The 15280-nt window shown below is 42.9% G+C and overlaps 1 protein-coding gene across 2 annotated transcripts in view; it reads left to right on the top strand.

Annotated features, from left to right (window-relative positions):
• Positions 1-15280, top strand: part of NUP214 (nucleoporin 214) — an 87063-nt gene that overhangs the window by 21762 nt on the left and 50021 nt on the right. For both annotated transcript variants that reach the window (XM_075905426.2, XM_075905427.2), the window contains exons 12-21: positions 910-1375; positions 4212-4387; positions 5355-5446; positions 7067-7156; positions 7568-7717; positions 8816-8974; positions 12391-12494; positions 13028-13210; positions 13884-13969; positions 14084-14167. In XM_075905426.2, the coding sequence (XP_075761541.2) occupies positions 910-1375; positions 4212-4387; positions 5355-5446; positions 7067-7156; positions 7568-7717; positions 8816-8974; positions 12391-12494; positions 13028-13210; positions 13884-13969; positions 14084-14167 (1590 nt within the window). The remainder of the gene's footprint in view (positions 1-909; positions 1376-4211; positions 4388-5354; positions 5447-7066; positions 7157-7567; positions 7718-8815; positions 8975-12390; positions 12495-13027; positions 13211-13883; positions 13970-14083; positions 14168-15280) is intronic.

Raw genomic sequence — 15280 nt, forward strand, 5'->3', positions numbered from 1 at the left:
ACCAGAGTGTCCCAGCTAGAGAGGTTCAATCTGTATACACTTACAGTCAGTCACTTTTTGGGGTGCAGGGCTGCAACCATGTGGCAAACTAACTGCTGTAACCTGTGTCTTTCAAGAAGGCATCTTGGGCACTTTAGTTGTGGTGTTATTTATCATTTGTGTTGAAGTAGCACTTACGACCTCCCCAGTCATGGGCCCCATTGTGCAAACACAGAACAAGAAGACTGCTTATCGACAAGAGCTTGTGTTTCTTCCCATACATTGTATCTGAATGGGGCCGTGACATGGGTTAAGTGCTTTCTCATCATGATGGCTTATTGAAACAGATGTCAGCTGAAGGGCAACAATAGCATTAGAAAACTGGTGAGAAACGAATAGTCTTAATAGTGTGTTAAGTGTAGATTGGGGGCTTCTTGTGCCTATATGGACTGATTAATTCATTCTCTCTTCCACTTCCATATATACCATGCAGAGATATTTCAGTGCAGAGCTACCAGTTTCTTCTGTAAATGTTTGTTTTTGCCTCTTGGAACACAGTGCCTTAGTTTGGCATTGTCTCTCTTTTTACATCCCCAGTGAACTTATGCATTGGCAGGCTGCTTTATATAGGTTGGCATGAACCACATCAGAACTGATGGAGAAATTGTGGCACTTTTTCACTGAAAATTCCAAAGTAAAATTGATTCAGAATGATTATATGGATCAGAGGTTGGGCTTTGTCCATCTAGTGTCTCAGTGGATCAGCTTGGTGATTGAAACACCCCTCTCCCTCACTTCGTCCCTGTCGTTTTATGATATTGCCAGTCTCAGTAGTGTGATTGCATTTTACTGTCCACATTGAGCAGTTTTTGGCTTGTAATACTTCCTTCAATGACACAGTATTAACTTGGTCCAATTGTTTTTCTCCAGGAAGCTCTGCCACAACCCCGACCACCCCTCCTGCTCTTTCAAAGCTTGAAACTGTACCAGCTGGCACTCCTGCCTCAGCTACACCTCTTGCTCCTGCTTCGTCAGCCACTAGTCTACCTTCTGGTGGTGGCGCAGCTGCATTTTCCTTTACACCTTCAGCTATAAAGATGTCTGGGGATCCTCCACCATATCCCTTTGGATCAGATGCCTCCAAGCAAGCTCAGGGCCCCAATCTAACTGGAGCAGCTGCATTCTCTTTCTCGTCTGTTTCTTCCAAAGCTTCCATGACTCCTTCCCCTGCTGCAGGCCCCATGACAGCTACGGCCAGCTCCTTCTCTTTCGGATCGACGCATTTTAAACCAACTACAGACAGTGCTCCTGTGCCAGCACTGTCCGCCACGCCTGCTGGACTAAAGCCATGTTTCACCCCTTCAGCATCTAGTGTCAAAGTAAACCTCAGCGAGAAGTAAGTAATAAGCTGATGGGCTGTGTTATGGGGCGGACAGTAGTTAAACCAGTTTGGGAATGTGTAGCATATCGTGGTAGTAGCTGAGATCACACAGCTATTTCCAGGTTTTTTTTCCCCTAAGGGAATCCTCTCTGCTCCTGATGGAGTCCTGAGAAATCCCTTCACTATCTAAGGCTTTGTCATAGCCATCAGCTTTCAGGCCTTCCTTCAGTGCTGGTAGTCAATGCTCAAAGGTATGAGGTTAGAAGAGTGAAGATGTCAGATTCTATTCATAAAGCAGCAAAACTTGCACAGCACCAACTTGCAAAATACCTCTTGCTTTTATCTCTTTATTTCACAAACACTAAACTTTAATCCCACCCACCCCCCGCGCTGCTGCCTCTGTGTCAGAAGCACAGTGCAGGGGAGCAGGTGGGAGCTGGTACACGTGGGAAGCTGGTTTTCAGGCTGGCTCCCTGTGCATATTAGCTACTGCGGAGCCACCTGCCCACTGTGCTGCTACCTCTGTATCCAAGGCAGCAGCCAGCAGGGAGGCAGGGGCAGGCAGGAGCCAGTGCTTGCCAGTTCCCCACCTGCCCCCAGCGTGTAAACGTGTAACTCCTTAAAAAAAAAAAAAAAAAGATCCAGCGGTTACACGTTTACACAAATACATGTTTAACAAAAAGTGGGTTGCACTCACAAAAGCTCATAATACTGTCTATATCAGGGCTGCTCAACATGCCACCCATGGCCCGTTTGTGGCCCGCAGTGCAGTTTGGGTTTACACGGGGCTCAACATGCAGCCTGCAGGTGGGACCCTTCGAACATGGCCTCCACTGGGAACACATTCCACAATGGCAAGGCAGGGTGAACACTGAAAGATGCAAGCGGATGGTCTGTCTGGAACAGATGGGTACAGGGTGTTGGCGTTTGTAGCCCCAAGGGAGGAGGTTCTGGGGCATTGTGAGAAGTGCTTTGTATTCATGCCTGTCAATGTGCAAGAAGCTATTTGCATGTATATGCAATCACATTTAAGTTGCAACCCTCGGCATGTGCAATGAGCAGGGCTTGACAAACAGCAGCAAAACCTACTCGCAAGACCTGCATTGCGCATGCGCATGCCGCCAGTGAAAAGGGCAACGGGCTGAAATCTACTCGCCACGGGTGAGTAGATTCAGTGATTTGTCGAGCCCTGGCTATGAGTATCATTGTGGCCCCCAGGACCTCCAAAGTTGAGTAACCCTGATCTACATGTTTTGTTCATCTTTAGGGTGCTATTAGTCTATTTATTGTTTTTAAGTTTTTCCTCTTACCGACTAACTTGGCTACCCCTCTGAAGCTTTAGAACCACAAGAGAAATGTTAATTGAAATGGAGATTTAATGAGATCAGTTCTGAATTCTTTAAATTTCTATTTTTAATTTAGAAAATATGCTTTCACTAATATCTGGATCTATGTAAATTTAATGTTAAAGACAAACAAGGCAATCAATTCCTGAATCAGCTGAATAGTCCTGGTTTTTAAGATAAATGGAAGTTCCTGTTCCATTTGCCTTTTAAAAGTAATGCCTGACACTAGAGATGTTAAAAATAGTTTAAAACTGCAACTAACTGTGTAACTTAACTGTTAGTTTAGCCTGGGGATGTAGTACATCCCGCTGCGGGCTCTGCATTTGAACTTGGAGCTAGCAGGAAGTCTCAGTCTTGGCATGCTGGCCGTGCTCTCAGACTACCCCATCTCTGGCTTTGCAGTTAAATTTGGAGCCCGGTCCCAGCACATGTACCAGTTCCAAATTGAAATACAAAGCCACAGAGAGGGCAGTCTGAGAGCAGGGCCAGCTACCCGGCTGAGCCTGCCTGCTGGCTCGAAGCTCAAATGCAGAGCTGCGGCGGGATGGGGGGGTGACTGCCCAGATGGTCAGCGTTTAACAGGTAAATCTTAACGATTAATCAGTTAAACACTAACATCCCTACCTGGCGCACTGTACAGTGCCAGCACTAGTTTAATCTGATGTATAGTTCAGGTTTTAAGGCTGCTGGTTGTTAATTTTCCTCTGTGCCTGATGGGGGTAGGATGATTCCTAGAATTGAGCAATTCCCTATTCCAGAGCTGACTCCAGCGCGACTCTGGCAGTTCCATGGGGAGTAGTCTAAACGCAGTCCTGCTCTGGTGACTGAGGCAGCAAGAGCCAAGTATCAAAGAACCTTCCCCATTCTTCTTCATGACACTGTCTCTTCGGTTACTCATTATAGCTGCCACAAGCCGTGTCATGTGAACTATGGAACTATCTGGGTTGAACATGCCTCTTGTATCCAACATTCTGGAATGGGGTATAAAATAGGGATGTAAAATCCTGTTTAATTCGGCTACTGCTTAAACGGGGTCCTGCAGGTGGGGACTAGAGCACCCATGGTGCAGAGGGCCTGGCCGGGCTAGAGCTTCCAGTCCCAGCATGGTGGACTATGGTGGGTTGGGCCAGGAGGTTGCTCCAACCTGGCTGAGCCACTGGTAAGCAGTAAGCATTATCCCATCGGGGTGATGCTTAGCAATTAACTGCTGACATCCCTAGTATAAAAGCCCCCACCCTGTGAGTATCTCTGAGTCCATTTTGTCCTTTCACCCATTTCCCATCCTCTGAAAACGCCATCTACTCCTGCTAAGTAGTCTCATTCATATTCCCTGAATGGCTTCTTTCCACCTTCACTGCCAGCTTGGTATCTGGATATTGAGTCCCTGTAATGATTCACAAAATTTAAAAACTGTCTCCTTTTAGATGTTAATGCTTCATTTTGAGCATAGAAGAAGGTATGTCCAGTTCAGGAAGCTAAATTAGTTGCCCTGTTTTGTCTTTCAGGTTCACTGCTATAGATACATCTACTTCTGCTGGCAGCAGCAATCACAACAGCTCCACGATGTTTTCATTCTCTACCACCTCCAAACCTACTCCTGGAGGGCCTCTAAGCCAGTCCACCCCCCTTTCAGCTTCACCTGCCACCCCAATGAAGGCATCAACCCCTGTGTCTGCAACAAGTATGACATTGAGGCTAAGGCTATATATATATAAAATAATCAGATTTTTACCTTACCAGGTATAAAATGAATATAAGAGGTTTTCTCTGCTGATTTCAGCTAGTGCAAATGAGCTATGAGTTTAGTAATTCTCCCAGTCTTCAGACTGCAAACTATATAGTGCAGTGAGTATAATGCTGAAACTGGAAGGGTTTTCTCTTTGCCCCTCATTCCCCATAGGGATAACTATTCATTGCCTCAAGTAACTTGTTTAGCTTCATATTTTCATCTAGAAGCTGTTGCACTTTTAGTGGACTAATACATCTCATTATATTGCCTACATGTCTTTGCTGTGTTGAATCAATTTAATGCATTTATCTTCCATTTGTAATGGCCAAAATTCAAACAGATCATACATTAAATTAAATCTCATCCTGTTAAGTTAATATTTCTTTTTTCATATTATATGATTAGCTGTCTCTGGTCAGGAGTTGTCCTGGATAGAAATAGAAGAGGTGATAGAAGTCAGACTTGAAAAGGATCATTGGGCTAAGGGATGCTGCATAATAGTACTGAGTAGTAGTTTTAGCAGAGCTATTGCAGTTGGGGAGGAAGAATTCCTGAGGAGCCATTGCTATTGGTCTCACTTTCCTGAGAGGCAAAGTTCATCCAAACTATTTCACAAATTAAATGTGTGTGTGGAAACATACCTGCCAGTCTGAAATCTGTTCTCTAGTTGCAAGTCATCTGTCCTAAGTCTGAGGTCTGGGAGCAGGGATAATGGATTAGGCTTGTAGATCTTTGCTGACTTGATGTAGATTGATGCATCATTTTAGAGGATTGGCTTGCTAAAATGCACTGTTAGGGTTTGTACCTTGCCTGCTAGTGATCGGAATAGCCCCAAAAGTGGGCATGTCCTGTCGCCAATTAGCATATTTTTTTGAGAATTGGGTGTTTGTCTATAGTTATTTCTCTCTTTAAATTCCAGTGGCACGTCCTGCACAAAATGTGCCTGCAGCTTCTAATGTTCTGAAGACAGCCAGGATCACCCCTCCTGCAGCGAAATCGAGCTCCATTCAGGTTAGGAGAACTTGAGTAGATTGTACAGAAACTGAGAAATTTCACTGACCTGTGATGTACATTTAGTCTTGGACTGATTTTAGTACTGTTAGGTCAAGGGACCACTGAACTAAAATCTTAAGTCATAAACTGCCAAAATTAAAATAATATTCTATGTAATTTTGGGAAGCTGGAACTCTGACATGGGTTTGGAATCTGAGGTAATAGAGCTAAAGCTAATACTTTGTGCTGGATGGCAATGTAGAATCACAGCTTTCTATCCGCAGAGAGATGTAATTCTTTGGGGTATATCTACACTGCATGGCTATTTCGGGATGCCAGAGCTATCCCGAAATAGCTACGCTGCATCTACAGTAAGGCCGTTACATAAGAACGGTTGTACTGGATCAGACCAAAGGTCCATCTAGCCCAGTATCCTGTCTGCCGACAGTGGCCAGCACCAGGTGCCCCAGAGAGGGTGGACCGAAGACAATGATCAAGTGATTTGTCTCCTGCCATCCCTCTCCAGCCTCTGATAAACAGAGGCCAGGGACACCAATTCTATCCCCTGGCTAATAGCCTTTTATGGACCTAACCTCCATGAAATTATCTAGCTTCTCTTTAAACTCTATTATAGTCCTAGCCTTCACAGCCTCCTCTGGCTAGAAGTTCCACAGGTTGACTACACGCTGTAGTGTTAAGGACCGTGTAATTGACTAACCAAATAGTTGATGCATTTTTGCATTGACTATTCAGTTAGTTGACAGGGCGGCGCTGCCTCTTTGAAATGCTGTGGGGAGCCCAGTGCCGGGCTCCTCGCAGCATTTCAAAGTGGCAGCGCCGCTTGGAGCTCGGGATCAGCTGGGGACTTCTCAGCTGATCCCGGGTTCCATGCGGCACTGTCCCTTTGAAAAGCAGCCTATGGCATTCAAAGTGGCAGTGCTGCACAAGGCAGCTAACCCCAGACTTCATGCGGCGCTGCCGCTTTGAAATACTTGCCTCTTTTCTCCCCCTCTCTCCTTACTTCCTCAATCTGATAAAGGCAGCAAGGGGGGAAAGCAACTTGTCCTTAACATCCCTAGTCTACACAAGGGATGTTCGAAATAATGGGTGCGCTGTTTTGCCGTCCCAGTAAACCTTGTTGCACGAGGGATAAGGGATGGCTCAAAATAGTGCATTATTTCGATATTTGGCAGCTGTTTAGTGGCACAGCGTGTAGTCTGGATGTTCCGCGGTCAACAAAGGAAGAACTTGTCTACCGCCCCATTATGCCTCGTGGAATGAGGTTTACCAGGGCGGTCGACGAGGGCTTCCCTTGTCAACCGCGGAGCATCCAGACTACCGCGCTGTGCTGCCAAACACCTGGTCGGCACAGCGCGGCAGCCATTTTGATGTAAATGAAGCTGCAATTATTTAAATCGCCGCTTCATTTCCCTTTTTCGAGTACACTAATCTACATGGGTCCGTCGATGGAGCCATGTAGTTTAGACGTACCCCTTAGGTATACATTTGTGCTTGTTCCAAAGGATGGCTTATGTTTCTAAAATGACTTTATATGCAAATTTTTCTAGTAGCAGGCATTTGTTGGTAATGAAGATTTTCATTTTGATAAGTTTATATTCTCAACACTTGGCTTTCTAGGGCAAGTCAGCATTGTCCAGTGCTGGGTTAGAGAAACAAGTCCATCAGTGGAAGGATTCAGACCCTGTCATAGCAGGAATCAGAGAGGAGGTGAGATTTTTCAAGGATATTTATCTTCAAACTTCTTAAAAAAATCACTGTACAGACATGAGGTCACAAGTCACTCTCCTTATTCCATTAGTGTTCTTCTGTTCTTAGTTGCCTTGGGAGATGTTTCAGAGTATAACTTAATCTCTCTCTTTTTTTTTTTTTTTTTTAAACACTCTCGCCCATGTTTGGCTGCTTAAACTATTAGCATATATTAATATGTTTAGCCAGCCCCAGTGTCATTTGTTCCAGAAATAGTCATGTCACAGTCTTCAGGATTTAGAGAGCCAAGCTAAACTATACACTAGAAAAAGGTTTGGGTTTATATAATTACATATTCACACACTCAAATCCCTATTGTTTGGTGGAAAACAAGCAACATGGATGGACTTTCTTTCTCATCTGGCTCTCTAGATTGCCCATTTCCAAAAGGAGATGGAAGAGCTCAAAGCCCGAACCTCCAACGCCTGTTTCCAAGTTGGCACTGCCGAGGAGATGAAGAAACTGCGGACCGAGTCTGATGACCTTCACACCTTTGTCTTAGAGATTAAAGAGACAACAGAGGTAAGTAATGCAGAGGAGCTTTTCTCAAACATTTACACATCGGTTGAGACTTTCATGGCTAGCATTTGGGGATGTAAATGGGTAACCAGTTAACCAACGCCTGGTTGAAGTAGTCCAGCCAGGCCCGCCACACAGTACCACAGACTGGGGGAGCGTTAACCCAGCCTGGCTGGAGCAGGCTTACGGTGCAGCAGGTCAGTCCTGCCAGGCCTGGCTTGGGCAGGGAGGCTGCTCCAGAGACGACATGTCGCGATGGGTCATTTAAACTGCTTTATACTGGTTAACGTTTTAAACAGGATTTTACAACACTACTTTAATTAACCTGTTGAGCACTGAACAGTGTAGCTGAGCCATCTGGATATGCCGCTTCAGTGTGCGTGGGCATATCCAGTTGTTCCTGAAAGTAAACTTTTTCTGAAGCCCATGTATGGACTTCAAATGGCTATAAACTGGCTAGTAGGAAGTTTAGACTTGAGATTAGACCAAGGTTTCTAACCATTAAAGGAGTGAAGTTCTGGAACGGCCTTCCAAGGGAAGTAGTGGGGGTAAAAGATCTATCTGGTTTCAAGATTAAACTAGATGGGTTTATGAAGGGGATGGTTTGATGAGATAACATGATCTTGGTAACTAATTGATCATTCATTATCAGTGGGAAATAGGTCAATGGAGGGATGATAGGAGTTACTATAGAGAACTTTCTGGGTGTCTGACTGGTGAGTCTTGCCCACATGCTCAGGGTTTAGCTGATCGCCATATTTGGGGTCGGGAAGGAATTTTCCTCCAGGGTAGATTGGCAGAGACCCTGGAGGTTTTTCACCTTCCTCTGTAGCATGGGGCACAGATCACAGCTGGAGGATTATCTGCATCTTGTGGTCTTCAAAGTATTTGAAGGCTTCAATATCTGAGATATAGGTGAGAGGATTATTCTAGGAGGTGTGGGTGAGATTCTGTGGCCTGTACTGTGCAGGGGGTCAGACTAGATGATCATAATGGTCCCTTCTGACCTTAAAGTCTGTGAGTCTATGAGTATGCATTGATATCAATGACTCTATCAGAGTCTTTTGTTGAAATCTGTCTTGTCTCTTCATCTGTACACAGTCCCTTCATGGAGATATCAGCATTCTGAAGACAAGCCTGCTGGAGGGCTTTGCTGGGGTGGAAGATGCTAGAGAACAGAATGAGAGAAATCATAACTTGGGATATTTACATCTGTTGTACAAGAAACCATTGGACCCCAAAAGTGAAGCGCAGCTTCAGGTATAAAGCCATGCTCACTAATTTGCAACTGTGCTTTTAAAATAAAATACAACAATTGAGGCTTGAATATAAGGTGCCCAGAAGCTGTGCCCTGCCTCACTCACGTTGCTTTAGCGCAGTACAACAACCGTAAGACTTAAGTATCTTTCTGAGATCTCACAGTACTTTGCTGACATGACACCGCTAAAACTGCTCTGTGGTAGTTAATGTCCCCATTTTAGATGTGGGAAATCAGAGACATACGAAAGTGAAGATCAGAGTCAATGGTAGAAAAGGTAGCAAATAGCGCTCCTGACTCCCAGTACCCTACTTTAACAAATAATGTTTGCTTAAGTGATTTTTTTTTTTTTTTTTTTTTGGCAAGTGCCAGGTAATTTTTTTAGCACTTCATAAAATCATCTTTTCAGAATTATTTTTATCTTTAGCAAATGCTTTTGCAGAGCAATTTGATGATTTATAATGACTTACAGAACTGTGGTTAATTTCATGGATGGCAGAGCATAAAACTAAATGGTGTTCTAAGTGCCTGATTGCAATGGAACATTCCCCAAAATACTCAAAAGACTTCGAAAGAGATGAAAGAAACCAGGATAAAGTACTTCTTTCCTCAAGCAATGTTGAAAGGTGCTGTGATAGGGCAAATTACAACAGTGCCTTTGGGAGCTTTTACTGTATTATTTATGTATCGTTGTAGGTCAGGGATTGTGTGTTCTGCCATTGGGAATGGTGAGCACAGACATCCAGCAACCAATAACAGTGCGGTGGAGGGGGCAAAGAGAGTAGCACCTCTAGAAAGACCACCATTGGAGAGGCTAGCATATAGTGATTTAAACGGGATCCTCCAGAGGCTAACAGACAAAGAAAAGACAGCCTGATTGGGTTTAAATTGATTGAGGGCCTACTTTCTGATCCATCAGATAAACAGAACCTTCTTTACGGGGGGGATCTCAGCCTTTCCTGGGAAGGGCTGGAAGGATTGTGTCTATGGGGGACCCATAAAATTGAGAGGTGATCTCTCATAAACTTCCTAGCATGCATGTAGAAACTTTTCAGTAATTCTTTCTGTGACGTTTTCATTGTAAGAATAATTATGCTTGCTTAGAAAGAGCTGTGTGACTAACCTGTTCATAGCCTTTGGAGAGAGTTAAAGTGCCAATGCAGGCCTGTATTGGCAGTCTGGCTTGATAGGGAACTTGGTGAACAGAGAGGTGTGCAGCCTGAAAAAACCTAGTTGAGAGGGTGAATGACGCATATCTATGCACAAGAGAGGTGATGGCTTGCAGCCAGTTACCTAAGAGTGGGTGACCTGGCTTGGGCATGGAGGGGAATACAAGTACAGTTCCCCTGAACTATGTCGTGTACACCATGGAAAGTAAAATGCCCTATAATTTAAAAACATGCCCTATAATTTGTGATACTTACCTAGTTCTTGGTTCCCTGCTGGACAGAACATGCTCATCTCAGGAAGTCTGACTAAGTAGTTGAGAGTAGTACCTTTTGTGTTATAGTAATAATTTACAGATGGGGTTTTGCTACTAAACATTAATGGTATGACAGTTAATATCACATCAGAGTGCACCACTTTGCATGCAGTTTCAGATTTCTATTACAGGGAAAATATCTCCCTTCTTAATTGACAGTATTGCATGTTTGTATGTAGTCCTTCTATAGAGAAACATATTTTGTTTATGTTCATTCCTGACATAGGGCCTGTTGGAATCCCATTCAGGATCAAAGAAAGTATAGGTTCTATACATACATTTATTTATATATTGCTGCAGTGAAAAGAATAGCATTTCTACATCAGATTTTACTAAAATTCCCCTGGGGTGCTGTAGATTCTTTCATAGTCCAGTTTGCCTTGTGTTTTTTTTTCCATTTTGCAATGGAACTTGCATGACTTTAAAGGGTGACAACATGGTTTTAAGAGCGAACTGCACAGACCTTGGGGAAAAAAAACACGGGGAAAGATGGCAGAAGGGGAGAGAAGTGGGAAGATTGAGACAGAAGTAAGGACGGAGGATTTTCAGCTATACTTACTGAAAGAGAGTAGTTGCTTCGGCCTCCCATCTTCTTGATACTTTTTGGCTGTGAAACGTAGCCAGTAGGGATATAAAAATCCTGTTTAATTGGTTAACTGTTTAACCAGTCAACTGATTAAAGGAAGAGCATGTCGGGCAGAGGCTTCAGCCCAGGGGGAGTTACTCTAGTCCCCCACCAGTTAACCTTAACTGGTATGCCCTCACCCCTTAAGGGGTGAGGCTTACTGGTTAACCCGTTTAAACCTGTTAACCAGTGCCATTTCCCCCATCTGTGTGCAGAATGTTAGCATAAGAATAGCCAATTGACTTACTTCTTACAAGAGCTTTTAACTGGGTTTCTTTGATGTGTGAACCAATCAACTCACTCCCCTGAGAGCAGTTGCTTACATGAGTGTTCATAGTTACTGGACAGAGGAATTATGCTTTTCAGTGTGTAATCCTGGGTCAGCAGCAGAACTGGACTCATTCATGTTGGCCTGGTCTGATAGAGTCTTGTATGATATCTTAAAACCATTTTACAATGGACTCCAGTCACACAGATAGATTTTTGGCAACCCACCTTGTTTTGTATTTATATATACATGAAATCCGTAAAACTAAACTTCCCATTGCATACACCTCCATCATCCAGAGGCCGAGTTCTATGAGGCTTTTTCATGCTGTGGCATGAGACACAGAATGAAGGGAGGACAGAGGGATGTTTTTTACGTTTTGTGCACTGGACTGGGACTAAAGATGTCTGGGTTCTGTTGCCAGATACATTAATAAACTGGCCTTGGGTAAGTCACTTTAAAGATCAAGCACTGAGGCATAGGGGTACTATCTTCAGTTTAGTACTTTCTTACCTCACACAAGTGTCGGGAGGAGAGATTTTTAAGTGCTTGGGAAGTGCTCAGATCCTTTAGTAATGGGAAAGAAGGGAAACACAAATAGTTAGATAACATAACTTTAAGTTTTTGACTACCTTTTACCTTAAGAAACTTCAGCGAAGTAAACCAGGGGCAAGCACATCATCAGTAGGAAATGGCTCTGGAAGAATAAAGTTTAATACTTGATATTTGTAACACACTTCATGTAAGTATCCTGTATACTTCACATTGATAGGGGGAAGTATTATCCCTATTTTAGAGAGGGGAACTGAGGTACAGAAGTTGACTTGCTCAAGGGCAGGCAGTAAGCTAGTAATAGATTTAATAGAAAAACAGAATTCCACTGTATAGCGTTCCACCATTCTGATTAAAATTTACTAAATGTGTATATGTAGGAGTGTCCTACATGACTTATTTTGGTTATTTACAGGGTCTTTAGTTTGTTGCGTTGGATCTGAGATTCCCAGAGAAAACTGAATGACTTTATTTTTTTTCTCTTTGGTAGGAAATTAGACGCTTACACCAGTATGTGAAGTTTGCTGTTCAGGATGTGAATGATGTTCTAGATTTGGAGTGGGACCGGCATCTGGAACAGAAAAAAAACCAAAAGTGAGTGAGTGAATTTGGAACAGAAAATTGTCTGTGTCTGAGGAATATACTAATAAATTAGGTCTTAAATAAACAAAAGGCATTTTATGTGTACCACTTTAAAACTTTTCAAAGAGTTTGTGAACAATGTTTGATGAAGCCATTTTTACTTGGATTTAAAGTCAGGTTGCAGCCTATTTAACTGTGGCTAACTTTGCTGTGTTTTCTCTACCTGGTGTAAATTCCACTTTCCAAAATACCTGTAAAATAGGCTGTGTGTGCACTACACAAATCCAGTAGATACTGTTAATGAAGCCCTTTTGTTGAACAAGTATTAAATGAATAAACATGCAGTGTAGTACAAAGAGAAACGTATAACTGGCCTGTGCTGCCTTGGTATTCAAACCAAAATGTGGTTTGGGGGCTGAAGTTGACTTAAGTCACTAGATGAAATTGGTTTTCTGTATATGCATGCACATGCACTTGCCGATGGGTTATCTTATGTGTCTAATGGTCTTCTTGTCTCTCCCTGTTTTCTATTCTGTTGTTTCCAGGCGCCTGATTGTTCCTGAGCGCGAAACTTTGTTTAACACTCTTGCTAATAATCGTGAAATAATTAATCAGCAGAGGAAGAGGCTGAATCACCTGGTGGACAGCCTGCAGCAGCTCCGCTTATATAATCAGACCTCTCAGTGGAGTATGCCCAGTGACACGTCTTCTCTTAGCAGTGCTCAAAAGTAGGTATAATAATTGGAGGTTGCAGCAAGAAGTGTATTAAGTCTCTTCCCAATAGTAAAGTATTAAGCTGCATGTTCAAGACCAACTTAAATCATGCTTTGTAGATACCATAACTGAGCGTAGAGATGTTGAGAAGATGAGGAGAACCCTCAGAAATGGGCATTGGCTATAAATATGCCAATTCTGTAACACAGATGCTCCTCCGACAGACTAAAAAATGAATTCAGTTGTATTTTGTGACATTTTGTTTTAATATATCCATGTGTCTGAATGAAAGATGGGCTTTCACAATAACGAAAACGTGAAAATGTAGCCTCAAAAGTGATCTAATGAAGACTGCAGTAGAATTTTAATTTGGGATAAGAGGGAATATGGGACCATTTGATCTTTCCATAAGTAACTTATGGTCTTGGTGCATGCATTTAAATAGTGCAGCATCTAAAGAGGTTGTTTTGGCATTCAGTAGTGATTGTTGTAAAGCAGTGTCACTGAGGCATATGCAGCTAGACAATCCTGTGACCTTTAGCCCTCTCAGCTGAGTTGGCAGCAAGCTGTGGTGTTCCCACATAAGCCTGTGGTTCCTTTTCATTCCCGTACAGTTGTTTATGTGGGGCAATGAGATGGCTGTTCTTGCAGTACCTGTTTTTGCTTCACTACTGTGTCTTGTTTCAGCTTTGACAGTGACCTTGAGAGCCTGCGCAATGCCTTGGTGAAAACTACCTTGGAATCGTATGCCAAACCTCTGCCAAAAGCACCTGGTAGCTATTGTTCTGTTTTCTCCTCCCCCTCTCCCCCGTGCACATTCTAAAAATTACTTGTCACTGAATCTCCATGGTGTCTGTAGATTAGAGATTTTTTTTTCCATTTTGCAGCTAAGTTGTCCCCAGTGAAACAGGCACAGCTGAGGAATTTCCTAGCCAAGAGGAAGACTCCACCTGTAAGATCCACTGCTCCAGGTAAACTCTTGCTATATTAGAAATCTGAAACATGCAAGTCTTTCCACAAAGCTTGTTGTCCTGCCTTATGCATAGAAGGAAACATTCTTTCTTTAGCCCCTTGTATTCATCACTTCCCCCAAATAATTGGCTTCTGTTGAACTAGTTTTAGATAGATGCTTCCTTTCCTGGCTCAGACTGGACTACTGAGCATCCCTTTTGGTGGTCTGTCCTCAAAGTTGATCACCTTATTTTCAGTAAATTGTGGTGTTTGCTAATCTGGTAAGAAAAGGAACCAAAATACCAAATGGAGGCAAAGTTGGAAGGAATCCCTAATTCTTAACTGTTGTCTCCAAACTAGTGTCGGTTATTTCTGTGTAATGCATCTACACTGTGAAAATATCCAGAAGGCTTATAGAAGACCTTCCATAAAAATGCAGAGTAAAACTAATTGTGAACCATGATTACTCAAAACAGCTAATATTCAGAGGTTATTTAAGCTTAACTAAATTCTGTATATCTCTATAGCTGAGTGGTGGGTTATTTCTAGCACCTAGGAGCCCCAAACAGGACCAGAAATTCATTGTGCTAAGTGCTGTACAAATATAAACCAAAAGGTGGCCTTGCCCCAGTGAGCTTACACTCTTAAGTCACGGGAGGGGCATCATATGTGCAATCCCCACCTCTTCCCCCCCCATACACACTACAGCTTTTGTTCATGAAAGAGACTAATTAAGATGAGTACGTAGTCTCTCTCCTAATCACAGTGAGCCTTCTGGTTTGAAATCAAGGTTCAGAATTGTTTTAAAATAAGGCACTTTAAAAACCAAATGCCTCTTTTCTTGGTGTTATCTAATTTAATCAATGTATGTGACACTCATTTTAGACTCAAACACCAGTAGCTCATGTTCTGAAGTGGTTATTATTCAGTGTAAATCTTGCAGATTATAAATGACAAAGAATCATTTCCTTACTATAACAGCAGAGAGCAATTTGTCATTAATATCTTGAGATGGAGGCAGTCAGAGATGCAGGAAGCAGTGATCTGAGAGCAAGTTCCTGCGACGTTGCCAGCTCTCACTGGACCTACAGTACTAAGAACCATAAATATTGTACTTCACTGTTATTATCAGA

The sequence above is a fragment of the Pelodiscus sinensis genome, chromosome 23 (genome assembly GCF_052426305.1).
Source record: "Pelodiscus sinensis isolate ZL-2025 chromosome 23, ASM5242630v1, whole genome shotgun sequence".
Classification (NCBI taxonomy): Eukaryota; Metazoa; Chordata; order Testudines; family Trionychidae; genus Pelodiscus; species Pelodiscus sinensis.